This window comes from Monodon monoceros, unplaced genomic scaffold (assembly GCF_005190385.1).
Source record: "Monodon monoceros isolate NGI ecotype Baffin Bay Population unplaced genomic scaffold, NGI_Narwhal_1 Super_Scaffold_21, whole genome shotgun sequence".
NCBI lineage: Eukaryota > Metazoa > Chordata > Mammalia > Artiodactyla > Monodontidae > Monodon > Monodon monoceros.
This window is the reverse complement of record NW_021703778.1, coordinates 55,796,455-55,818,032: the sequence shown is the minus strand read 5'-3', so window position 1 is coordinate 55,818,032 and position 21,578 is coordinate 55,796,455. Positions and strand designations below refer to the sequence as shown.

Below are 21,578 nucleotides of genomic sequence, written 5' to 3'. Positions count from 1 at the left end.
GCTATTACATGGAGAAAACAAAACATAATTAACAAAGGATTGGAATTCACAAAGCATTATAATTACTCACTTGAAAAATGCTCTTGGTCGACACCATTACTACTTCCCACTATATTGCAGAACTGTGTATTCGTTATCAAATTGTGCATCCCAAGAATAGCTATAAATATAGAAAAAGAAAATTATTTTTTTATGTCCATCAATTTTAAACATAAAGAATTAATTTTATGCCCCCAAATTTCTATCAACGATTTTAACACTCTCTGGGCTTTTTCCTACTCAATTAAATACACATTTCATAGCTAAAAAAAAAGAGAGAAAACATGATTAAAAACCACCTACAATCTCTTTCTTATCAATACCCTTGTAATTTCTCCCCACATTTCTGAATTTAGACACGGCTGGAGCCAGCTTAACCCTAAACCTAAGTCTATGCTTAGCTCCATCTGGTGGCCAAGAGAGAAAATGGAAATGATCTATTGTTGCTGTTCATCCTCAGAGGGTTTCTCCAAACATAATGCGATAAAAGGCAGATTTTTCAACTTAACCTTAACTCTCATATTAATTTACATTTGTATTTTAGCTAAGAGTAGAATACTAAAAGTATGGTTGAATTCTCATATTTAAGATTAAAGTAGCATCCCTCAAAAATGACACTTAGGAGGAGAAATAGATTTGGTTTTTGATGGCCTTTTGCACAAATAAGGCAGAAGCTACAGTATGCCTCTGGCCCATTCCGCTCTGATGAATGTACCATTTATAAATCCATTAGCCCTCAGCCCGCCCCAAGGAATAAGATACCTGCTCTAGCTGTGGTACCACACCTTGACTGTCCCTTCCCTGGGTCCTTCCCAAAGAACCATCACTGCTCCTTTAAAACATGTTAGTTCTTAAAGTTATTTGGTACTAACCTCTCCCCATGTGTCATATTTTTCTATCTAGAAAAATGGGTGTGGGTGGAGGCAGCTGGGGGCAGATACTGGTCCAGATAAGAAACTGGTAATGATGAAAATCACAGGGAGGTTTGGAATGTTCCATATATCTTCAGAAAAGTTGGGAAAGTGGTGAGTATAGCTCAGGACTGACTATTTTATCTAATTTCCAGTTACCCGTTTCTGGGTCTTCTAATAAAATGGGATAGCAGTAGACCCTGGAGACAGCTTCTAGCTGACCACCAGCTGATGAAAGATTTTTATAAAGACTTTCAAAGATGGCAACATGGGAAAAGACATCCAATAATCAATAAATTCCATTAATATAAAAATTTCACCATTAAGAGAATTTAAAGAAACTAAATCCTTTATGTCAGATTTACAGTGTAAAAAGCAAAGCCAAATGTACGGTTACTTATTCAACAGCGCTCTGCTGGGCAAAGCAAGTATTTGTATAGTGTGTATAAGGTGTGTGCTGGTATTTTCCTCCCCTCTACACCATTCACAAATTAATTTTTTAGGAGATACCTGCGAGATCACACAATTCTGTATCAGAAGCACTTGTCAAAGCTTCTTCTAGTTCTGGATCAAGAGATACTTTTTCTTCTGTAAAAGTCTGTACAGGTTTCTGCTTAGGGATAAATATTTTCCCTGTAAAATAAAGCAGTTTGTTAGTTTCATTACTGCTAGTAACTCACCATTTTATTCTTACAAAAATTATTAGAAGTATGTGCAGCTGAAGCTGAAGTAAAAGGTCAAGATTAACATCTACAATAATTTTGTTTCATCTTCGGTATGTATTTATAAGTTTCTAAGGCAACACTTTGGCCATATAAGTTGGAACAAGAAAAAGAAATGAACCAAGAAATTTTCCCATTTGTGAAAAGTAAAAATAGGCTCTTTCTGGAGTAATTATGAGTTATTCTACAAATACTAAATCAAAAAATAAATGAATAAACAAAAAAAATCTATAAATTAAGGAAAAAACAGAATTCATTTTCTTATTCTTAAGCAAGGAACTGCTACAGTCCCTTGGGGGATGGCAGAGGCAATTCTAATGCCAGAAATTCAAGTTCTAATTGCAAAGAAATTCCTGTATGATGTCCTGAGTGGTAGTCTGAACCTTTCTGTCACTGTTCTTCTAAGCCTCTATGACACTAACAAGGTCACCTGTTAAGAAACTAGTTATTCTAGAAACCTACAGTATCTATTATGTGAAAATCAGTATTTTATTACCATATGTTCAATGCAAAACTGAAAACATGAAGGGAATGGAAAATGATAATGATACAGCTGCAGCGCAAGCCAACCAAACGAGAGGTACTTACACGTGGTGGGACTGTTACCAAGATTGACTCTGGTTTCCCCCCTGAGAGAGGTGAAAATCCTAACTAAGTGATCTAGGAAGGCCTATGTGTGGATTCACACAACCTCCAATTATTTTCTTTTCTATCAGAAAATTACCAGGAAAATGTGTGAGAATATGTGACCTGATGAATCTATGTAGTTAGTGTTCTATCAAAAGAAATATTTGTGGGCTTAATAATCAGTGTAGTGAATGTTGTACAATTCTTGTTCAAGGTAAATATCAGTGTAACTCATAAGAAATCCTTCCACAATACAGATTGCTCCCAGGAATCTGACCAAAGCTGGTCAGATATTTTCAGCTAAGCCCATCTAAAAGATTTAATTTCTGATATTATATTTCTTTTTTTATTATTTCCACTTGGTTCTTGTTAAAAAAAATTAGCTTCCATCTCTCTGCCAAAATTCTTCATCTCTTCACACATGCCTTGTCCACCAGATTTTCTGAGATTTTTATTATAAAGTTCCTGACTGATAACACCAATATTTGGGTCATCTCTGGTCTTCTACTGACTGTCTACTTTTCTTGACTATAGGCCACATGTGTCTTAAGATCTCTGACTTCATATTGGGCATTTTTGTATAAAAGTATAGCAGAGACTAAAGGAAATGACATTTATTCCTAGAAAGGAATGTGCCACTCAGGTCAGTGCTGAAGTAACATGCTCTACAGTTGAGCTGAATCTGGGCTTTTTGTTGCAACGTTAGTTTAATTCATTTCCTCACTGGCTTCAAACATTTTGAGGACAGGATCAGGACTTACTCTTCAGCAAGGCCTAGGATTAGAACTCTGGTGAGTTTCTGGAGATCTCCTGAGCAGCCACTGCCTACTGTTTTGAACTGTAAAGTAGCCACATTGCTCCTGATGTGTAGTCCTGGCTGCCAGATTTCTAGGAGCTCTGTTTTCCAGTTCCACCCCCCACTTTCCCACTTTTGGGGCCTTGGCAGATCTTTCAGCCTGACGCTTATGTTGTCTGCTCTACACTTTGTGAAGTGGAAGATGGCCTGAAAGGGACTTCTCTCAGCTCTCCTGTCTCTCTCTCAATCTTCCGAGCTAAAAACCTATGCCTCAGGAGTTTTCTCTCAGCTCTGCTTCACTGCCTCAGTTCTTGGAGTAGTATCCCTAGCACTAAATGAAGGCCTGAAGCAAAGAACTGGAGGGTAGTGCAGTCTCACCCTATCTCTAGAGCTGCACTGTTCAATATGGTATGTACAATACGGTATGTGACCATTTAAGTTTAAATTAGTTAAAATTTAAAATTCAGTTTCTCAGTCACACTAACCGCATTTGACTAGTAGCTACCATACTGGTTAGCACAGATACTGAACATTCCCATCATGGCATAAAGTTCTAGTGGACGGCGGTGCTGCTCTAGGGATTCTCTGATTTCTAATCTACCATGCTGGCCCATATACAGCCATTAAAAGTTTAAAGTTAGGCTGATGTCTCCTTACTCCTCTCTATGGTAGTTTCCTCCTTTTCCCTATATTTCAGTCAGGAAAGAACGTAGAATGGATCCCCTTTTTCTTTTTTGGATCACCTCTCTTATGGAGGGCTTGCCACTTTCTGGAGCCACTAAGATTTGTGTCTTCAAGCTTTCTGATTTTTTTTTTTTTAACTATGATTAATGTAGCTTATATTGCTTGTTTTGGTGAGAATAAGAGGTCTCTTGCAACTTCCTACATCTGAATCAGAAGACTTTCTAGGCAAGTATTTTCTTATTTAAAAAATGGCACTTGGCCAATCTACAACGTATTTATATTAGTAAGGATGCTTTTAACTGCATATAACAAAATACCCAATTTAAAGTGGTTTAAACTGGTGCTTCTCAAGCTTCAATGTGCATGTCATCTACCTGGTGATCTTATTAAAGTGCAGATTCTGATGTAGCAGGTCTAACATGAGCTCTAAGAATCTGTATTTCTAACCAGCCTCCCAGGTGATGCTGATACCGCTGATTTTTCACAGATCACTGTCAAAGCAGCATGGGTTTAAACAATAAGTTTTTTTGTTTTTTGGGGTTTTTTTTTTTGCGGTACGCAGGCCTCTCACTGCTGTGGCCTCTCCCGTTGCGGAGCACAGGCTCCGGACGTGCAGGCTCAGCGGCCATGGCTCACAGGCCCAGCTGCTCCGCGGCATGTGGGATCTTCCCGGACCGGGGCACGAACCCGTATCCCCTGCATCGGCAGGCGGACTCTCAACCACTGCGCCACCAGGGAAGCCCAACAATAAGTATTTTTTATCTCACTTAATAACTCCACAGGTAGGTGGCTGAAGGGCTGGTTCAGCAGCTCAGTGTTGACGTCAAAGATCCAGGCTCTGTTCTTCTCTTTGTCTATAACTAGCATGGAAGCCTCTGTTCTCAGGCCATTAGTCTCAAGATGACCTTTGTAATACTACGTATCACATCCTCATGCGGCAAGGTCAGGGCAGGAAGGAAGGGCACTTTTTCAACTGCTGACTTTTATAAGGAAAACTGTCCGATAGATTTCTTCTCTGGTCTCACTGACCAGCACCAGGTCACATGTCCATGCCCCACCTGCAAGGGCAGCTTGAAAAGCAAGCATCTGGCCTTTTCAATCTATTTCAGAGATGGATTCTGCCAGTAAGGAAGAAGGAATTTGTGAATGGTTGTTAAATAGAAAACTACCACATTTGTCCCAATGCTGAACCAGATGAAGTACACTTCTGTGCTCCCTTAATTCCCTGAACATTTCACTGTGGCTACACTTACTCATTTTGCATGTCTGTCTGTCCTCTGTGAGCTTTGCAATGTTCTGTTCCATCCTTATATTTCCATCCCTACAATTCCATCCCTACATTGTCTGTCCTCTGTGAGCTTTTCAATGTTCTGTTCCATCCTTACATTTCCTAGCTCACAGCAGGCAATCCAATTAGTTGAATAAATAATCTGGCGATCACCTCTAGCTCAACTACCTCATTGTATAAAGTATAATATAAATACCCTGGTTCAAAGTTACACAGCAGAGTTAGCACTAGAACACAGGTTCCCAATCTCTCAACCCAGTAATTTTTCCAATAAACTGGTGGCTTTCAAACTTAACTCTTTAGCAGTGGACTTTTCAATTCAAACAAATGCTTATCTATATGGTGGAAAGTAACTGATCTTCTTATCAAACAAATGCTTATCTATATGGTGGAACGTAACTGATCTTCTTAGTACCAAACTTTGGAGTTCTGGTGATTATTAGATAACATTTTATCATTAGTTCACAGACGAAGGCAAATCCAAATCATTACATTCTGATAATTCCTTAATACTCTTCACAATGGCTGATATAACAAAGCGGCATACAATTCAGATGGCATGCCTTTAATTGCCATTTCAGGATAATTACATTTTCCTGAGCAAAATCTTACCAGCACTTTCAGGTGTCTATCTCCGTGGCTAATGTTTGTTGGCTGCACAATGGATTCACCTGGAAAATTTTAATACATTCTGATGTCCAAGTCCCACCCCCAGAGATTCTGATTTAACTGGTCTGATGTGCTGTATGGGACATCTGGATTTTCAAAAGCTCTCTAGGAATTCTAATGCATAGCAGCCAAGGTCAAGAAACATTGGATTATGGTATTCACTTAGTAAACAAAACTATATAAACTATCAAAAAGCTGCCTATGTCTTATTCTAGGGACCAATGGAATCTAAAGCGTTATAAAAATCTAAAATGTTTATTTTTGTAATCCTCATCCACAGTCCATAGAGTCTTTTTTTTTTTTTTTGCAGAAGGGAGTTCCAATCCCCCATCAGCATGTTCTTTCTTTCTTTCTTTCTTTCTTTTTTAATGTTTATTTATTTGGTTGCACCAGGTCTTAGTTGCGGCAGGCAGGCTCCTTAGTTGCAGCTCACCAGCTCCTTAGTTGTGGCATGCAAACTCTTAGTTGCGGCATGCATGTGGGATCTAGTTCCCTGGCCAGAGATCGAACCCAGGGTCCCTGCACTAGGGGTGTGGAGTCTTAACTACTGCGCCACCGGGGAAGTCCCAAGGCATTACTCTTATCTAATTTTTCCCCATACATAAACTTTTGTTAATACTTACAAATACAAAATGGATCTCATCAGAAAAAAACAACAAAGCAAAACAAAATTTCCAAGGGCTTATGGAAATTCTGTGACACAGAAGTTTGCTCTATTTATACAGCTGTGAAATAATTCGGTACCTCTTCTGATACTCCTCTTTACAATTTCTCTTATGTAGAGATTTTTGTTGCAGAGGTATTTAGCTTATACAGTATTATGTTTTTAACACTACAAAAAGTAATCACTTCATATTTCTTCATGATTAAACAGGAATACACTGTAAGAATTATACTTCAATGCGTATATATAAAATCTTGTTATAGAAAATTAAAAGTAAAGAAAATTATTTTGTAAGAAAGGATAAAATAGGCAGAACTTAAGTTTAGTATTATGAATACAGTACTTAAGCGGTTCTCCTCAAACTCTTTATAGACTTAACCCCTTAAACAAATCTCAGCTATTTGCAGAAAGCGACAAGGTGATTCTAAAATTCATGTGGAAATCCAAGAGACCCAGAAGAGCCAAACAATCTTGAAAAAGAACAGCTGAACGACTCATACTTCCCAATTTCAAAACTTAATACAAGACTTCACTGGTGACCCAGTGTCCACCTGCCAGTGCAGGGGACACGGGTTCAATCTCTGGTCCGGGAAGATCCCACGTGCCGTGGAGCAACTAAGCCCGTGCGCCACAACTACTGAGCCTGCGCTCTAGAGCCCGCAAGCCACAACTGCTGAAGCTTGCGCGCCTAGAGCCCATGCTCGGCAACAAAAGAAGCCACCACGATGAGAAGCCCACGCACCGCAACCAAGAGTAGCCCCCGCTCACCACAACTAGACAAAGCCTGCACGCAGCAACGAAGACCCAACGCAGCCAAAAATAAATAATTAATTAATTAATTTTTAAAAACCTAAATACAAAGTTACTGTAATCAAGATAGTGTTATGGTGTACAAGGAAAGACATTTACATCAATGAAATAGAATTGAGAACCCAGAAGTAAACTCATATTTATGGTCAATTGAATTTCTACAAGGATGCCAAGACAATTCGATTGAGCAAGAGTTGTCTTTTCAACAAATAGTGCTTGGACAGTTGGATAGCTATATGCAAAAGAAGTTGAAGTTGGACCCCTATATTTCATACCATACACAAATATTAATTCAAAATGAATTACAGACCTAAATGTAAGAGCTAAAACTATAACTGAGAAAAAAACAACCCTAAGAGTAAATATCCATGGCCTTGAGTTAGGGAATGATTTCTTAGATATAACAACAAAATTACAAACAACAGGACTTCCCTGGTGGCAGAGTGGTTAAGAATCCACCTGCCAGCTCTATTTACAATAGCCAGGACATGGGAGCAACCTAAGTGTCCATCAACAGATGAATAAAGAAGATGTGGCACATATATACAATGAAATATTACTCAGCCATAAAAAGAAACAAAATTGAGTTACTTGTAGTGAGGTGGATGGACCTAGAGTCTGTCATACACACTGAAGTAAGTCAGAAAGATAAAAACAAATACCGTATGCTAACACATATACATGGAATCTAAGAAAAAAAAAAAAAGGTCATGAAGAACCTAGGGGCAAGATGGGAATAAAGACACAGACCTACTGGAGAATGGACTTGGGGATATTGGGAGGGGGAAGGGTAAGCTGGGACAAAGTGAGAGAGTGGCATGGACATATATGCACTACCAAATGTAAAATAGATAGCTAGTGGGAAGCAGCTGCATAGCATAGGGAGATCAGCTCAGTGCTTTGTGACCACCTAGAGGGGTGGGATAGGGAGGGTGGGAGGGAGGGAGACGCAAGAGGGAAGAGATATGGGAATATATGTATATGTATAACTGATTCACTTTGTTATAAAGCAGAAATTAACATACCATTGTAAAGCAACTATACTCCAATAAAGATGTTAAAAAAACCCAAAACAACAAAAAAAACAAAAAAATAAATAAAAAATAAAAAGAATCCGCCTGCCAGTGCAGGGGACACAGGTTCGATCTCTGCTCCAGGAAGATCCCACATGCTATGGAGCAACTAAGCCCGTGTGCCACAACTACTGAAGCCTGTGCACCTAGAGCCCACGCTCCACAACAAGAGAAGCCACTGCAATGAGAAGCCCACACACCGCAATGAAAAGAGTAGGCCCTGCTCCCCGCAACTAAAGAAAAAGCCTGTGCGCAGGAATAAAGACCCAATGCATCCAAAATAAATAAATAAATAAAATTTAAAAGGTTATTGTAAAACAAAAAAAATTACAAACAACAAAAGAAAAAAATACATAAATTGAACTATATCAAAATCTAAAATTTTGTGGGACAATGATACCACCAAGAAAATGAAAAGACAAGCTACAGAATGAGAGAAGAAAAATTTCAAATCATATATTTGATAAGAAACATATCTAGAATATATAAAAAGTGTTTATCAATAATAAATCAAATATTTTGATTGAATGACAAAAATCAGTAATAAAAAGACATCCCAATTTAAAAATAGGCAAAGGATTTGAAGAGACATTTATCCAAAGAAGATATAAGATGTCTAAGAGCACATGAAAAAATGCTCAATACCATTAGTCATTAGGGAAATGCAAATCAAAACCACAATGTGTGTTATCACTTCACACCTACTAAGATGGCTATAATCAAAACGACAGACAAGAGTTGGCCAGGATGTGGAGAAATCGGAACCCTAATACATTGCTGGTGGGAATGTAAAATGGTGCAGCCACTCTGGAAAACAATTTGGCAGTTCTTCAAATTGTTAAAAAATAGTTACTAAATGACCCAGCAATTCCACTAGTAGGTATACATAGCAAACTGTACACAAGTGTTCACAGCACCATTATTCATAATAGCTAAAAAGTGGAAACAATCCAAATGTCCATCAACTGATAAATGAAGAAACAAAGTGTGTGTTTCCATACAATGAAATGTTATTCATCCATAAAAAGGAATGAAACACTGAAACATGCTAAAACACAGATGAAACTCCCAAACACTAGGCTAAGTGAAGGAAGTCAGTCATAAATACATACTGTATGATTCCATTTATTTGAAATGTCCAGAATAGGCAAATTTAGAGACAGAAAGTTGATTAGCGGTTTTCTGGGGCTGGAGAATAGAGTGAGGAATGGAGACTATTCATAGGTACAGCGTTTCCTTTTGGGATGATAAAAATGTTCTAAACTTAAGATTATGGTGATAGTTATACAACTCTGTGAATGTACTAAAAACCACTGAATTGTACACTTTAAATGGGTAAATTTTATGATGTGTGTTGCACCTTAAACGCATTCAGCCAGATAGTGCTTGTGCTTCTTAGTTAAAATCAGCTGTTCTCTGGGAAATACATAATTAGCAAACTGCTTGACTGATTCCATATTAACAGAAAATGCATTTCTAAACATGTGTGTTAATTTAAATTAGTCTCATATAAATTAGATTTAAGTTACAAATCTTAATTACTAAGGGATGCTGATAAATAGATCTCCATTATAATGGTTAATGTGATTTGTGCCCTCAATGTCTTGCAGGATGAGTGAAATGTTCAGCTTTTATTCGACGTATGGGTGTGTGTGTGTGTGTGTGTGTGTGTGCGCGCGTGTGTGTGTGTGTGTTTGCAGAGGGTAGGGAAATGTGTAAATTTGATACTGCTTTTATCCAAAACCACCTGTTAACAAAATTAGTACACCATTTTATTATGATCATCTTTCTTCTGATGTTTTTTTAAAAATCATGGATTATTCTTTACAGAAATTTCAGTCTCATTCTGATAAAATGATTTAACATATATAAAGCAACTGGTATACAGTAAACGCAATAGACACGTTAATTAGTTATTCTTATTTTCTCTGGAATTTCTTGCATGTGTACGTGAGAGAGACACAGAGAGTTTTCCAAAACAAACAACCCAGGAGGACTGAAAACCATAAAGTTCCAAGTATCTATATCAGTGATTCTTTTTTAAAAATTCATTCATTCATTCATTCATTCATTTATGGCTGAGTTGGGTCTTTGTTGCTGCGCACGGGCTTTCTCTAGTTGTGGCGAGTGGGGGCTACTCTTCGTTGCGGTGTGTGGGCTTCTCATTGTGGTGGCTTCTCTTGTCGCGGAGCACGGGCTCTAGGCGTGCGGGTTTCAGTAGCTGTGGCTCACAGGCTCTAGAGCGCAGGCTCGGTAGTTGTGGCACATGGGCTTAGTTGCTCCGCAGCGTGTGGGATCTTCCTGGACCAGGGCTTGAACCCATGTCCCGTGCATTGGCAGGTAGATTCTTAAGCATTGCTCCACCAGGGAAGCCCTATATCAGTGGTTCCTAAACTCAGAAAATGAACACTGACTAGGCATGGATATTTTTGAAAAAGCTCCCTACATGATTCTGATTTTTACCTACTCATGTTGATAAAGTGCTAATCTGTATAATTACAGCTCTGAAAAGATTAGGATGAGTACCCCTGTACTGATCTAATTTTACTTTTCCTCTCCTTGAAATATGTTCTAAAAGCTCTGACTTATAACTTTTAATATTTGTATTTATTTGAAATAACATAATGTCTTAAAAAATGGTTATTCACTTCTATTCTTCAGTACACAGCATTCTATCTAAATACCTTATTTAACAAAGCAACATCTAAAACTGGATTTTTTAAAAACTGAAATTACAGTTCTTTACATTGTAGCAAAATATGAAAATAAGCAATGACAAGATCAGAAAAAATCTCTCAGACAAGTATGAAAAGATATGCTTGCCACCCCCAAATGAAACAAAACAAAAACAGGGCTATGACTCTTGGTTGCTAAGAATGTTGAAAGAGTTCAGTAATGTTTCTGTAACTACAAAATGGCAGCTAAGGAAATAGAAGAAACCAAGATAAGAATTCATATAATGGTAGCTTAAATGCATGGCATTTATCCAAACCTGCGTTTGTGCCAAGAGGAGGAAAAAAAAAAAAAAAGGAATAGCTTGCCAAAATCCTTGTTATTGTTCTAAAATAAGTAAGATAGTATAAACCATGTTAACAATTTTATTGCCAGGACCTTTCTTCACAAGTCCTCATCTCTTTTGCTCTGATATCAAGTTACAGCTACCACAAGGTTAAGAATTATCTTAGTCATGGTCCCATCCTTGCTAAGTATATAAAATGTACAATAACTAGGGGCTTCCCTGATGGCACAGTGGTTGAGAGTCCGCCTGCCGATGCAGGGGACACGGGTTCATGCCCCGGTCCGGGAAGATCCCACATGCCGTGGAGCGGCTGGGCCCGCGAGCCAGGGCCGCCGGGCCTGCGTGTCCGGAGCCTGTGCTCCACAACGGGAGAGGCCACAACAGTGAGAGGCCCACGTAACACAAAAAAAAAAAAAAAAAAAAAAGTACAATAACTAGAAACAGAGCAGTCTCTAGTTATTTCATTTCTACAGAGGTGAAAGGCCCTAGCTAATTTTACTATGTGTATGTTTATAAGCTACCTTGTTCCAGAAAAGATTTAAGTGAACTAGGCCACTATAATCTCCACAGGGGGCTTTGGGATATCCTTTTGACAGGAAGAGCACAAACCTCAAATCAACCAAACCAAAGGATGAGGGGGCAGATACTGGAAAGGCGTTTTCGGTTTGACCCAACAGCACACATGACACCTGCTCAATACTACAATATGATCACCAACAAATGCTCCTTTATTCAACAAATGTTTAGTGAGCCTGTATATACTAGATAATGAGCTAGAAAGATAACATAAGGAAAATGAAATATGAGATTCTTTACTCTGAGGAGCTTATACTCTAGTTGGGGAAACAGGATATCTATTGTATATGATTCTGGAGACTTCCACTTCTGGCCAAGATGGAGTAATAGGGTCAGGATTTACCCATGACTGAAACAACCCCAAAATGGACAAAATATAAGAAAGTTTACAAGACACTGATCATCAGGCAAAAAAGAACAGTGATTCCTGAGAGATGAGAAACAAAGTGAGCTCCATGACTGCCCAGGTTACTGCCTAGAGAAAAGTGTCCAGGCTGCAGCACAGGGAACAGAACCCAGGCAGAGCCCGGGGAACCATCTGAACCAAAGAGATACAGCTGAGGTCCAGAAAGACGAGGGCAGCCAGCGTTTACAGAACAGAGTGCCAGAGAGGACAGAGTTACACAGCACACTCTGGAGATCTGCCTTTTAGCGTTCAGCAGAGCAGCACATGTGTATGATGAAACCACCTTGGGCGAAGGAGAAAAAACCATCTGAAAAAATTAGAAATAACAGTGCACAGGCTTATGCAGGGCTGGGAATAGAACGTGCTCCCACCAGCCAGACTGGAAAACCTCATAATTCACAGGGCACTGGGTAGGGAACTCAGGAGAGTCTTGCCTCAGTAGTGGAGAAATAATGAGCCCTAGACCGAACACTGCTGCAGTCCCACCTAACAAATCTGAAAAGCAAGACCCTAAAGGATCAAATGACCAAATTGTTTCCATATAACTTAATCTTGTCTCAGAATGAAACTCAAGACTATTTATAGGGGTATCAAAATATCCAGCACCCAAAAAGTTAAAATTCATAATGTCTGGTATCCAATAAAAAATTACCAGCATGCAAAGAAGCAGGGAAATTCGACCCGTAAGGAAGAGAAAAAAAAAATCAATATATCAAAACTGACTTAGCAATGACAGATGATAAAATCAGCAGGTAAGGATATTAAAACAGTTATTATAATTATATTCCATATGTTCAAAATGTTATATAGAGACATGGAAGATATGAAACAAACAAACAAAAAGTTGGAAAGAGAACAAAGAACTGATGGGACAAAGAGAAAAGATATACTATGTTAACACTAATCTGAAGAAAGCAAGATTGGTTATATTAATATCAGACAAAGTAGATTTCAGAGCAAAGAATATTACCAGGGATAAAGAAGGTCATTCCATAATGATAAAATGGGCAATGCATCAAGAGGATATACAAGCTTAAATCAACTAAAAAGAAAAAACATGGGGGGAGGAGTCAAGATGGTGGTGTGGGAGGACGGGGAGTTAGCATCTCCCCACAACTAGGGCACATGCCGGCCGATGATGGAGGACTCTAACCCCCAAGGAGATGGGAGGAACCCCAGAGTGAACCAGTAGGATGTAGGGGGACTTAGGGGGGAGGAGAAGTAGAGGCCAGACAAGATCGGCACCCCTGAAGCCGGAGAGATCAGGAGAGGCAGGTGGGAGGGACTCTCTGGGAAGAGCGGGAGAGGAGTGGAGGGTGATCGCCTGGACCACTGGGGCCAGGGAGCCTGCTGAGCTCCCAAGCTGGTTCCCCACCTTTTCAAAGCCCCCTCCAGGCCACATGGGTCCTGGGGGCATAGGAGGGAGGCCAGGGAGATCAGGAGACGCAGGTGGGAGGGGCCCTCCCACACCCCAGACCGGAGGAGCAGGAGAGGAGAGGAGGGCATTTGCCCCACCCACTCGAGCCCAGGAAGCCTGCTGCGCTCCCAGGTGAGGTCCCCTGCCCTCTGAGACTGGGACCCTTCAGTTCCTTGAGCCTAAGCCCCACCCCACACAGCCCCCAGGGCCTTTTCCAGTGCTGTGGGTCCTGAGCATTGGCCCTGCCCACCACCCAAATCTCGCCCTTGCTTAAGCCCTGCTCTCCACAGCCAAGGCCTTCCCCCTCTCCTTTTATTTATTATTTTTCTTTTCCCTCCTCCTCTTTTTTACTATTGTGGTACTGATGTACCTTCCACTTGTTGATTCATCTATATTTTTACATTCTTTCTAACATATCTGTTAGCTTCCTAGTCTAATTTTTTTTTTTACTTTGTTATTGTTCTTTTTTTTTTTGGCACCCCATGCGGCTTGCGGGATCTTGATTTGCTAGCACGGGGTCGGGTGGAAGCTCCTGCGGTGGGAGCTCTGAGTCTGAACCACTGGACTAACAGACTCCTTCAGACTCCAGGGAATATTTATCGGAGTGAGATCTCACAGACTTCCTCATCTCAGCACCAAGACCCAGCTCTACCCAACAGCCTACAAACTCCAGTGTTGGAAGCCTCAGGCCAAACAACCAGTAAAACAGGAACACAATGCTACTCATTAAAAAAAAAAAAAAAAAAGGCAAGAAAATATGTCACAGATGAAGGAGCAAGGTAAAAACCTACAAGACCAAACAAATGAAGAGGAAATAGGCAATCTACCTGAAAAAGAATTCAGAGTAATGATAGTAAAGATGATCCAGAATCTCGGAAATAGAATGGAAGCACGGATTGAGAAAATACAAGAAATGTTTAACAAAGATCCAGAAGAACTAAAGAACAAACAAACAGATGGACAACACCATAACTGAAACGAAAAACACACTACAAGGAATCAATAACAGAATAACGGAGGCAGAAGAACAAATAAGTGAGCTGGAAGACAAAATGGTGGAAATAACTGCCGAGGAGTAGAATAAAGAAAAAAGAATGAGAAGAATTGAAGACAATCTCAGAGACCTCTGGGACAACACTAAATGCACCAACATTAAAATTATAGGGGTCCCAGAAAAAGAAGAGAAAAAGAAAGGGTCTGAAAAAATATTTGAAGAGATTAGAGTGGAAAATTTCCCTAATATGGGAAAGGAAATAGTCACCCAAGTCCAGGAAGCATAGGGAGTCCCATACAGGGTAAACCCTAGGAAAAACATACCAAGACACATATTAATCAAACTAACAAAAATTAAATTCAAAGAAAAAATATTAAAAGCAGCAAGGGAAAAACAAAAAATAATATACAAAGGAATCCCCATAAGGTTATCAGCTGAGTTTTCAGTGGAAACTCTGCAGGCCAGAAGGGAGTGGCAGGATATATTTAAAGTGATGAAAGACAAAAAACTACAACCAAGATTACTCTACCCACCAAGAATCTCATTCAGATTCGATGGAGAAGTCAAAAGCTTTTCAGACAAACAAGAGCTAAGAGAATTCAGCACCACCAAACCAGCTTTACAACACATGCTAAAGAAACTTCTCTAAGCGGGAAACACAAGACAAGAAGAAGACCCATAAAAACAAACCCAAAACAATTAAGAAAATGGGAATAGGAACATACATATCGATAATAACCTTGAAAATAAATGGATTAAATGTCCCAACCAAAAGACACAGACTGGCTGAATGGATACAAAAACAAGACCCATATATATGCTGTCTACAAGAGACCCACTTCAGACCTAGGGACACATACAGACTGAAAGTGAAGGGATGGAAAAAGATATTCCATGCAAATGGGAATCAAAAGAAAGCTGGAGTAGCAATACTCGTATCAGATAAAATAGACTTTAAAATAAAGACTGTTATAAGAGGTAAGGAGGGACACTACATAATGATCCAAGAAGAAGATATAACAATTATAAATGTTTATGCACCCAACATAGGAGCACCTCAATACATAAGGCAAATGCTAACAACCATGAAAGGAGAAATCGACAGGAACGCAATAATGGTAGGGGACTTTAACACCCCACTTACACCAATGGACAGATCATCCAAACAGAAAATAAATAAGGAAACACAAGCTTTAAATGACACAAAAGACCAGATAGATCTAATTAATATTTATAGAACATTCCACCCAAAAGTGGCAGAACACACTTTCTTCTCAACTGCACATGGAACATTCTCCAGGACAGATCACATCTTGGGTCATAAATCAAGCATCAGAAAATTTAAGAAAACTGAAATCGTAGCAAGGATCTTTTCTGACCACGATGCTATGAGACTGGAAATCAATTACAGGAAAAAGACTGTAAAAAAACACAGATACGTGGATGCTAAACAGTGCGCTACTAAATAACCAAGAGATCACTGAAGACATCAAAGAAGCAATTAAAAAATACATAGAAACAAATGACAACAAAAACACAGCAACCCAAACCGTATGGGACGCAGCAAAAGCAGTTCTAAGAGGAAAGTTTATAGCAATTCAATCTCACCTCAAGAAACAAGAAAAATCTCAAATAAACAATCTAACCCTACACTTAAAACAACCAGAGAAAGAAGAACAAAGAAAACCCAAAGTCAGTAGAAGGAAAGAAATCATAAAGATCAGAGCAGAAATAAATGAAATAGAAATGAAGAAAACAATAGCAAAGATCAATAAAACTAACAGCTGGTTCTTTGAGATGATAAACAAAATTGATAAACCCTAAGCCAGACACATCAAGAAAAAAGGGAGAGGATGCAAATCAATAAAATTAGAAATGAAAAAGGAGAAATCACAACTGACACTGCAGAAATACAAAGGATTATAAGAGACTACTACAAACAACTATATGCCAATAAAATGGACAACGAAGAAATGGACAAATTCTTGGAAAGGTACAATTTTCCAACACTGAACCAGGAAGAATTAGAAAATATAAACAGACCTATCACAAGTATTGATATTGAAACTGTGATTAAAAATCTTCCAACAAACAAAAGTCCAGGACCAGATGGCTTCACTGGCGAATTCTATCAAACATTTAGAGAAGAGCTAACACCCATCCTTCTCAAACTCTTCCAAAAAACTGCAGAGGGAGAAACACTCCCAAATTCATCCTACAAAGCCAACATCACCCTGATACCAAAACCAGAAAAAGATATCACACAAAAAAGAAAATTATAGACCAGTATCAATGATGACCATAGATGCAAAAATCCTGAACAAAATACTAGTAAACAGAATCCAAAAGCACATTAAAAGGATCATACACCATGATCAAGAGGGATTTATCCCAGGAATGCAAGGATTCTTCGATATATGCAAATCAATCAATGTGATACACCACATTAACAAATTAAGGAATAAAAACCATATGATCATCTCAGTAGTTGCAGAAAAAGGTTTCGACAAAATTCAACACCCATTTATGATAAAAACTCTCCAGAAAGTGGGCTTAGAGGGAAACTACCTCAACAAAATAAAGGCCATATATGACAAACCAACAGCAAGCATCATTCTCAATGGTGAAAAACTGAAAGCATTTCCACTAGGATTAGGAACAAGATAAGGATGTCCACACTCGCCACTATTATTCAACATAGTTTTGGAAGTCTTAGCCATGGCAATCAGAAAAGAAAAAGAAATAAAAGGAATACAAATTGGAAAAGAAGAAGTAAGACTGCCACTGTTTGCCGGTGACATGATGTTATACATAGAAGATCCTAAAGATGCCACCAGAAAACTACTAGAACTAATCAATGAATTTGGTAAAGTTGCAGGATACAAAATTAATGCACAGAAATCTCTGGCATTCCTATACACCAACAACGAAAAATCAGAAAGAGAAATTAAGGAAACACTCCCATTTACCACTGCAACAAAAAGAATGAAATACCTAGGAATAAACCTGCCTAAGGAGGCGAAAGACTTCTACTCGGAAAACTATAAAACACTGATGAAAGAAATCAAAGATGACATAAACAGATGGAGAAATATACCATGTTCTTGGATTGGAAGAATCAATATTGTGAAAATGACTATACTACAATATACAGATTCAATGCAATCCCTATCAAACTACCAATGGCATTCTTCACAGAAGTAGAACAAAAAATCTTACAATTCGTATGGAAATACAAAAGACCCTGAATAGCTAAAGCAAACTTGAGAAAGAAAAACGGAGTTGGAGGAATCTGGCTCCCAAACTTCAAACTATACCACAAAGCTACAGTAATCAAGACAGTATGGTACTGGCACAAAAACAGAAAGATAGATCAGTGGTACAGGATAGAATGCCCAGAGATAAACCCACACACATATGGGCACCTAATTTATGACAAAGGAGGCAAGAACATACAATGGAGAAAACACAGCCTCTTCAATAAGTGGTGCTGGGAAAACTGGACAGCTACATGTAAAAGAATGAAATTAGAACACTACCTAACACCATACACAAAAATAAACTCCAAATGGATTAAAGACTTAAATATAAGACCAGACACTATAAAACTCTTAGAGGAAAAAAACATAGGAAAAACACTCTTTGACATAAACCACAGCAAGATCTTTTTAGACCCACCTCCCAGAGTAACGGAAATAAAAACAAAAATAAACAAATGGGACCTAATGAAACTTAAAAGCTTTTGCACAGCAAAGAAAACCATAAACAAAACAAAAAGACAACCCTCAGAATGGGAGAAAATATTTGCAAATGAAACAACAGACAAAGGATTAATCTCCAAAATATACAAACAGCTCATGGAGCTCAATGTCAAATAAACAAACAATCCAGTTTAAAAATGGGCAGAAGGGGGGCTTCCCTGGTGGCGCAGTGGTTGAGAGTCTGCCTGCGGATGCAGGGGACACGGGTTCGCGCCCCGCTCCGGGAGGATCCCACATGCCGCGGAACAGCTGGGCCCGTGAGCCATGGCCGCTGAGCCTGCGCGTCCGGAGCCTGTGCTCCGCAACGGGAGAGGCCACAACAGGGAGAGGCCACAACAGTGAGAGGCCCGCGTACCGCAAAAAAAAAAAAAAAAAAAAAAAAAATGGGCAGAAGACCTTAATAGACATTTTACCAAGGAAGACATACAGATGGCCAAGAGGAACATGAAAAGATGCTCAACATCACTAATAATTAGAGAAATGCAAATCAAAACTACAATGAGGTATCACCTCACGCCAGTCAGAGTGGCCATTATCAAAAAAGCTAGAAACAATAAACGCTGGAAAGGGTGTAGTGAAAAGGGAACCCTCCTACACTGTTGGTGGGAATGTAAATTGATACAACCACTATGGAAGGTAGTATGGAGGTTCCTTAAAAAACTAAAAATAGAACTACCATATGACCCAGTAATCCCATTACTGGGCGTACACGCTGAGAGAACCATAATTCAAAAAGAGATATGCACTACAATGTTCACTGCAGCACTATTTACAATAGCCAGGACATGGAACCAACCTAAATGTCCATCGACAGATGAATGGATAAAGAAGATGTGGCACATATATACAATGGAATATTCCTCAGCCGTAAAAAGAAACGAAACTGAGTTATTAGTAGTGAGGTGGATGGACCTAGAGTCTGTCATACAGAGTGAAGTTAAGTCAGAAAGAGAAAAACAAATACCGTATGCTAACACATATATATGGAATCTAAAAAAAAAAAGGTACTGATGAACCTAGTTGCTGGGCAGGAATAAAGAGGTAGATATCGAGAATGGACTTGATGACATGGGGTGGGAGGGCAAAGCTGGGGCAAAGTGAGAGTAGCATCAACATATATACACTACCGAATGTAAAATAGTTGGCTGGTGGGAAGCAGCAGCAAAGCATGGGAGATCAGTTCGGTGCTTTGCAATGACCTAGAGGGATGGGATAGGGAGGATGGGAGGGAGGCTCGTGAGGGAGGGGATATGGGGACATGTGTATGCATATGGCTGATTTGCTTTGTTGTGCAACAGAAACTATCACGGTATTGTGAGGCAATTATACTCCAATAAAAATCTATTAAAAAATAAAAAACCTAAAAACAGAGCCTCACAGTGTATGGTTGTGGAACAATTAAAATCAAAATTCTGTGGTATGCAAATTATATACAGACATGTTGGAGGGAAAGGAATATCCAGAGTGGGTATGTTTCTACAGGGAAAGTTTCCCATAAAACATGAACAATCCATCAGGCTAACTCCCCACCCCAAAGGAGTGAATCATTCAAAAGATGCAGTGTCTAGTCTCCAAAGGAGATGCCTGCATCTGCATGACTAATTTAAACAGCCCAGTCTACATATCAGTGCCTGATAAGACCACTTTTTACAGGTATATAAAGGACATTTAGAATTTATGAAATTTGAGTACAAAAATAGAGCCAGTCTTTATCTTGAATTTAGTGGAAACCAACTGCACACTCGCAGTTACATAATCCTGCTGATTTAGGCCGTTTATAACTATGATCCTTCTGGTTTAAGGAATCAAGTCTGCCTTTCCTCCAAAAAGAAATCATTTACTCAGAAAGATGAGGGAAGCATCTTTCAGAAGAGTGACTATAGTAAGTTTTCTGGAAGGCTAAGGGAACTGTGAATAAATAATCTAGAAAGTATATGAGAACCCTTAGTTTAAGGCAATCTGGTTAAATTCACCTTTAGTAAGCAGAGCAGGGCATAGGAGGTTCTTGGGAAGAAAACCCAAGGGCATTCCTTTATCCAGGAGAGGAAGGGAAACCACCAGAAAGAATAGGTGGCTGTACCCCAAGGGCCAACTGGGAGCACAGGCATGCTCTTCAAGGAGGGGAGGAGTCCAACCTAGGAGTGTCAGTGGCTCGAAGGGAGGGGTTCTTTGGTGGTGCACAGGAGAGAGTGTACAAGGTGCAGCAGGCTCTAGTCTATGAAATAAGGGACAATGAGGGAAAAAAAAGTCTTAGGCTAGGTAAGGGTAAAGTGTGATCTTAGACGTGGGGAGGAAGACTCGTGGCAAAGCAAAGCAAAATGAGAGTCAGTAAGAAGTATTAAAAACTGGGCCCAATTATTTCTCTAAGTGTCAAATCCATGGCAAGGCTCTGAGCCTTATCTATCCTGGAGACAGAATATTCAAGATATGTAAAAATATGATGAGAAATAATAACCAGTCAGAACTCTGCATTTTCACCATTCTCAGGAATGAGAAAGAGCTGGATAAATACTCTCCTTCACCCTTGGTCTATGCCTCAGTTACATCTTCTGCAACATTTCAAGGGGAAAGAGGTAAAAAGCTTCCCAACATTTTAATATTATATCTTCAAGCAAAAGAAACATTATATTGCAATTATGTCATTGTTTTAATTTTCTTAAACACTTAGTTTCTCAACATTTTGAACATAGTAGGCTCATAGCAAAGACATTTCCATTAATCTCTACAAAGATTACTTGATACCATGATACCATTCCTACCATGAGCTTGTTAGATTTAGATGAACTTAACAGATGTATATTGTGGATTCTACTGTAAACAATGCACTTAAAAACAATCCTTAATATATCTTTTGTCAGCTGTGCCTTATTAGCTGCCTAATACCTTCTTTTTTGCTGTCAAAAAAATTACAGTTATTAAAAGGAGAACATTTATTACTGTAGGACAAAATGTTCCCAAAATGCATCGAAGACATAATGCCTTGAATTTCACCTAATTAGGATGAATTCCTCCTTCTCAGATGTTGACATATGCTTTTAATTCTGTAAAATGTACAATTATAAACAACCATTTCACAAATCACAAAATGAAATTACTAATATATCTCTATATAACAACCCTCA

The 21,578-nt window shown here is 39.0% G+C and overlaps 1 protein-coding gene across 4 annotated transcripts in view; it reads right to left on the bottom strand.

The window, feature by feature from the left end:
* The window catches only part of TMOD3 (tropomodulin 3), an 88,608-nt gene that overhangs the window by 18,961 nt on the left and 48,069 nt on the right, over positions 1-21,578 (bottom strand). For all 4 annotated transcript variants that reach the window (XM_029236954.1, XM_029236957.1, XM_029236955.1 and 1 more), the window contains exons 4-5: positions 1,461-1,583; positions 71-160 (exon numbers count right to left, since the gene is read on the bottom strand). In XM_029236954.1, the coding sequence (XP_029092787.1) occupies positions 71-160; positions 1,461-1,583 (213 nt within the window). The remainder of the gene's footprint in view (positions 1-70; positions 161-1,460; positions 1,584-21,578) is intronic.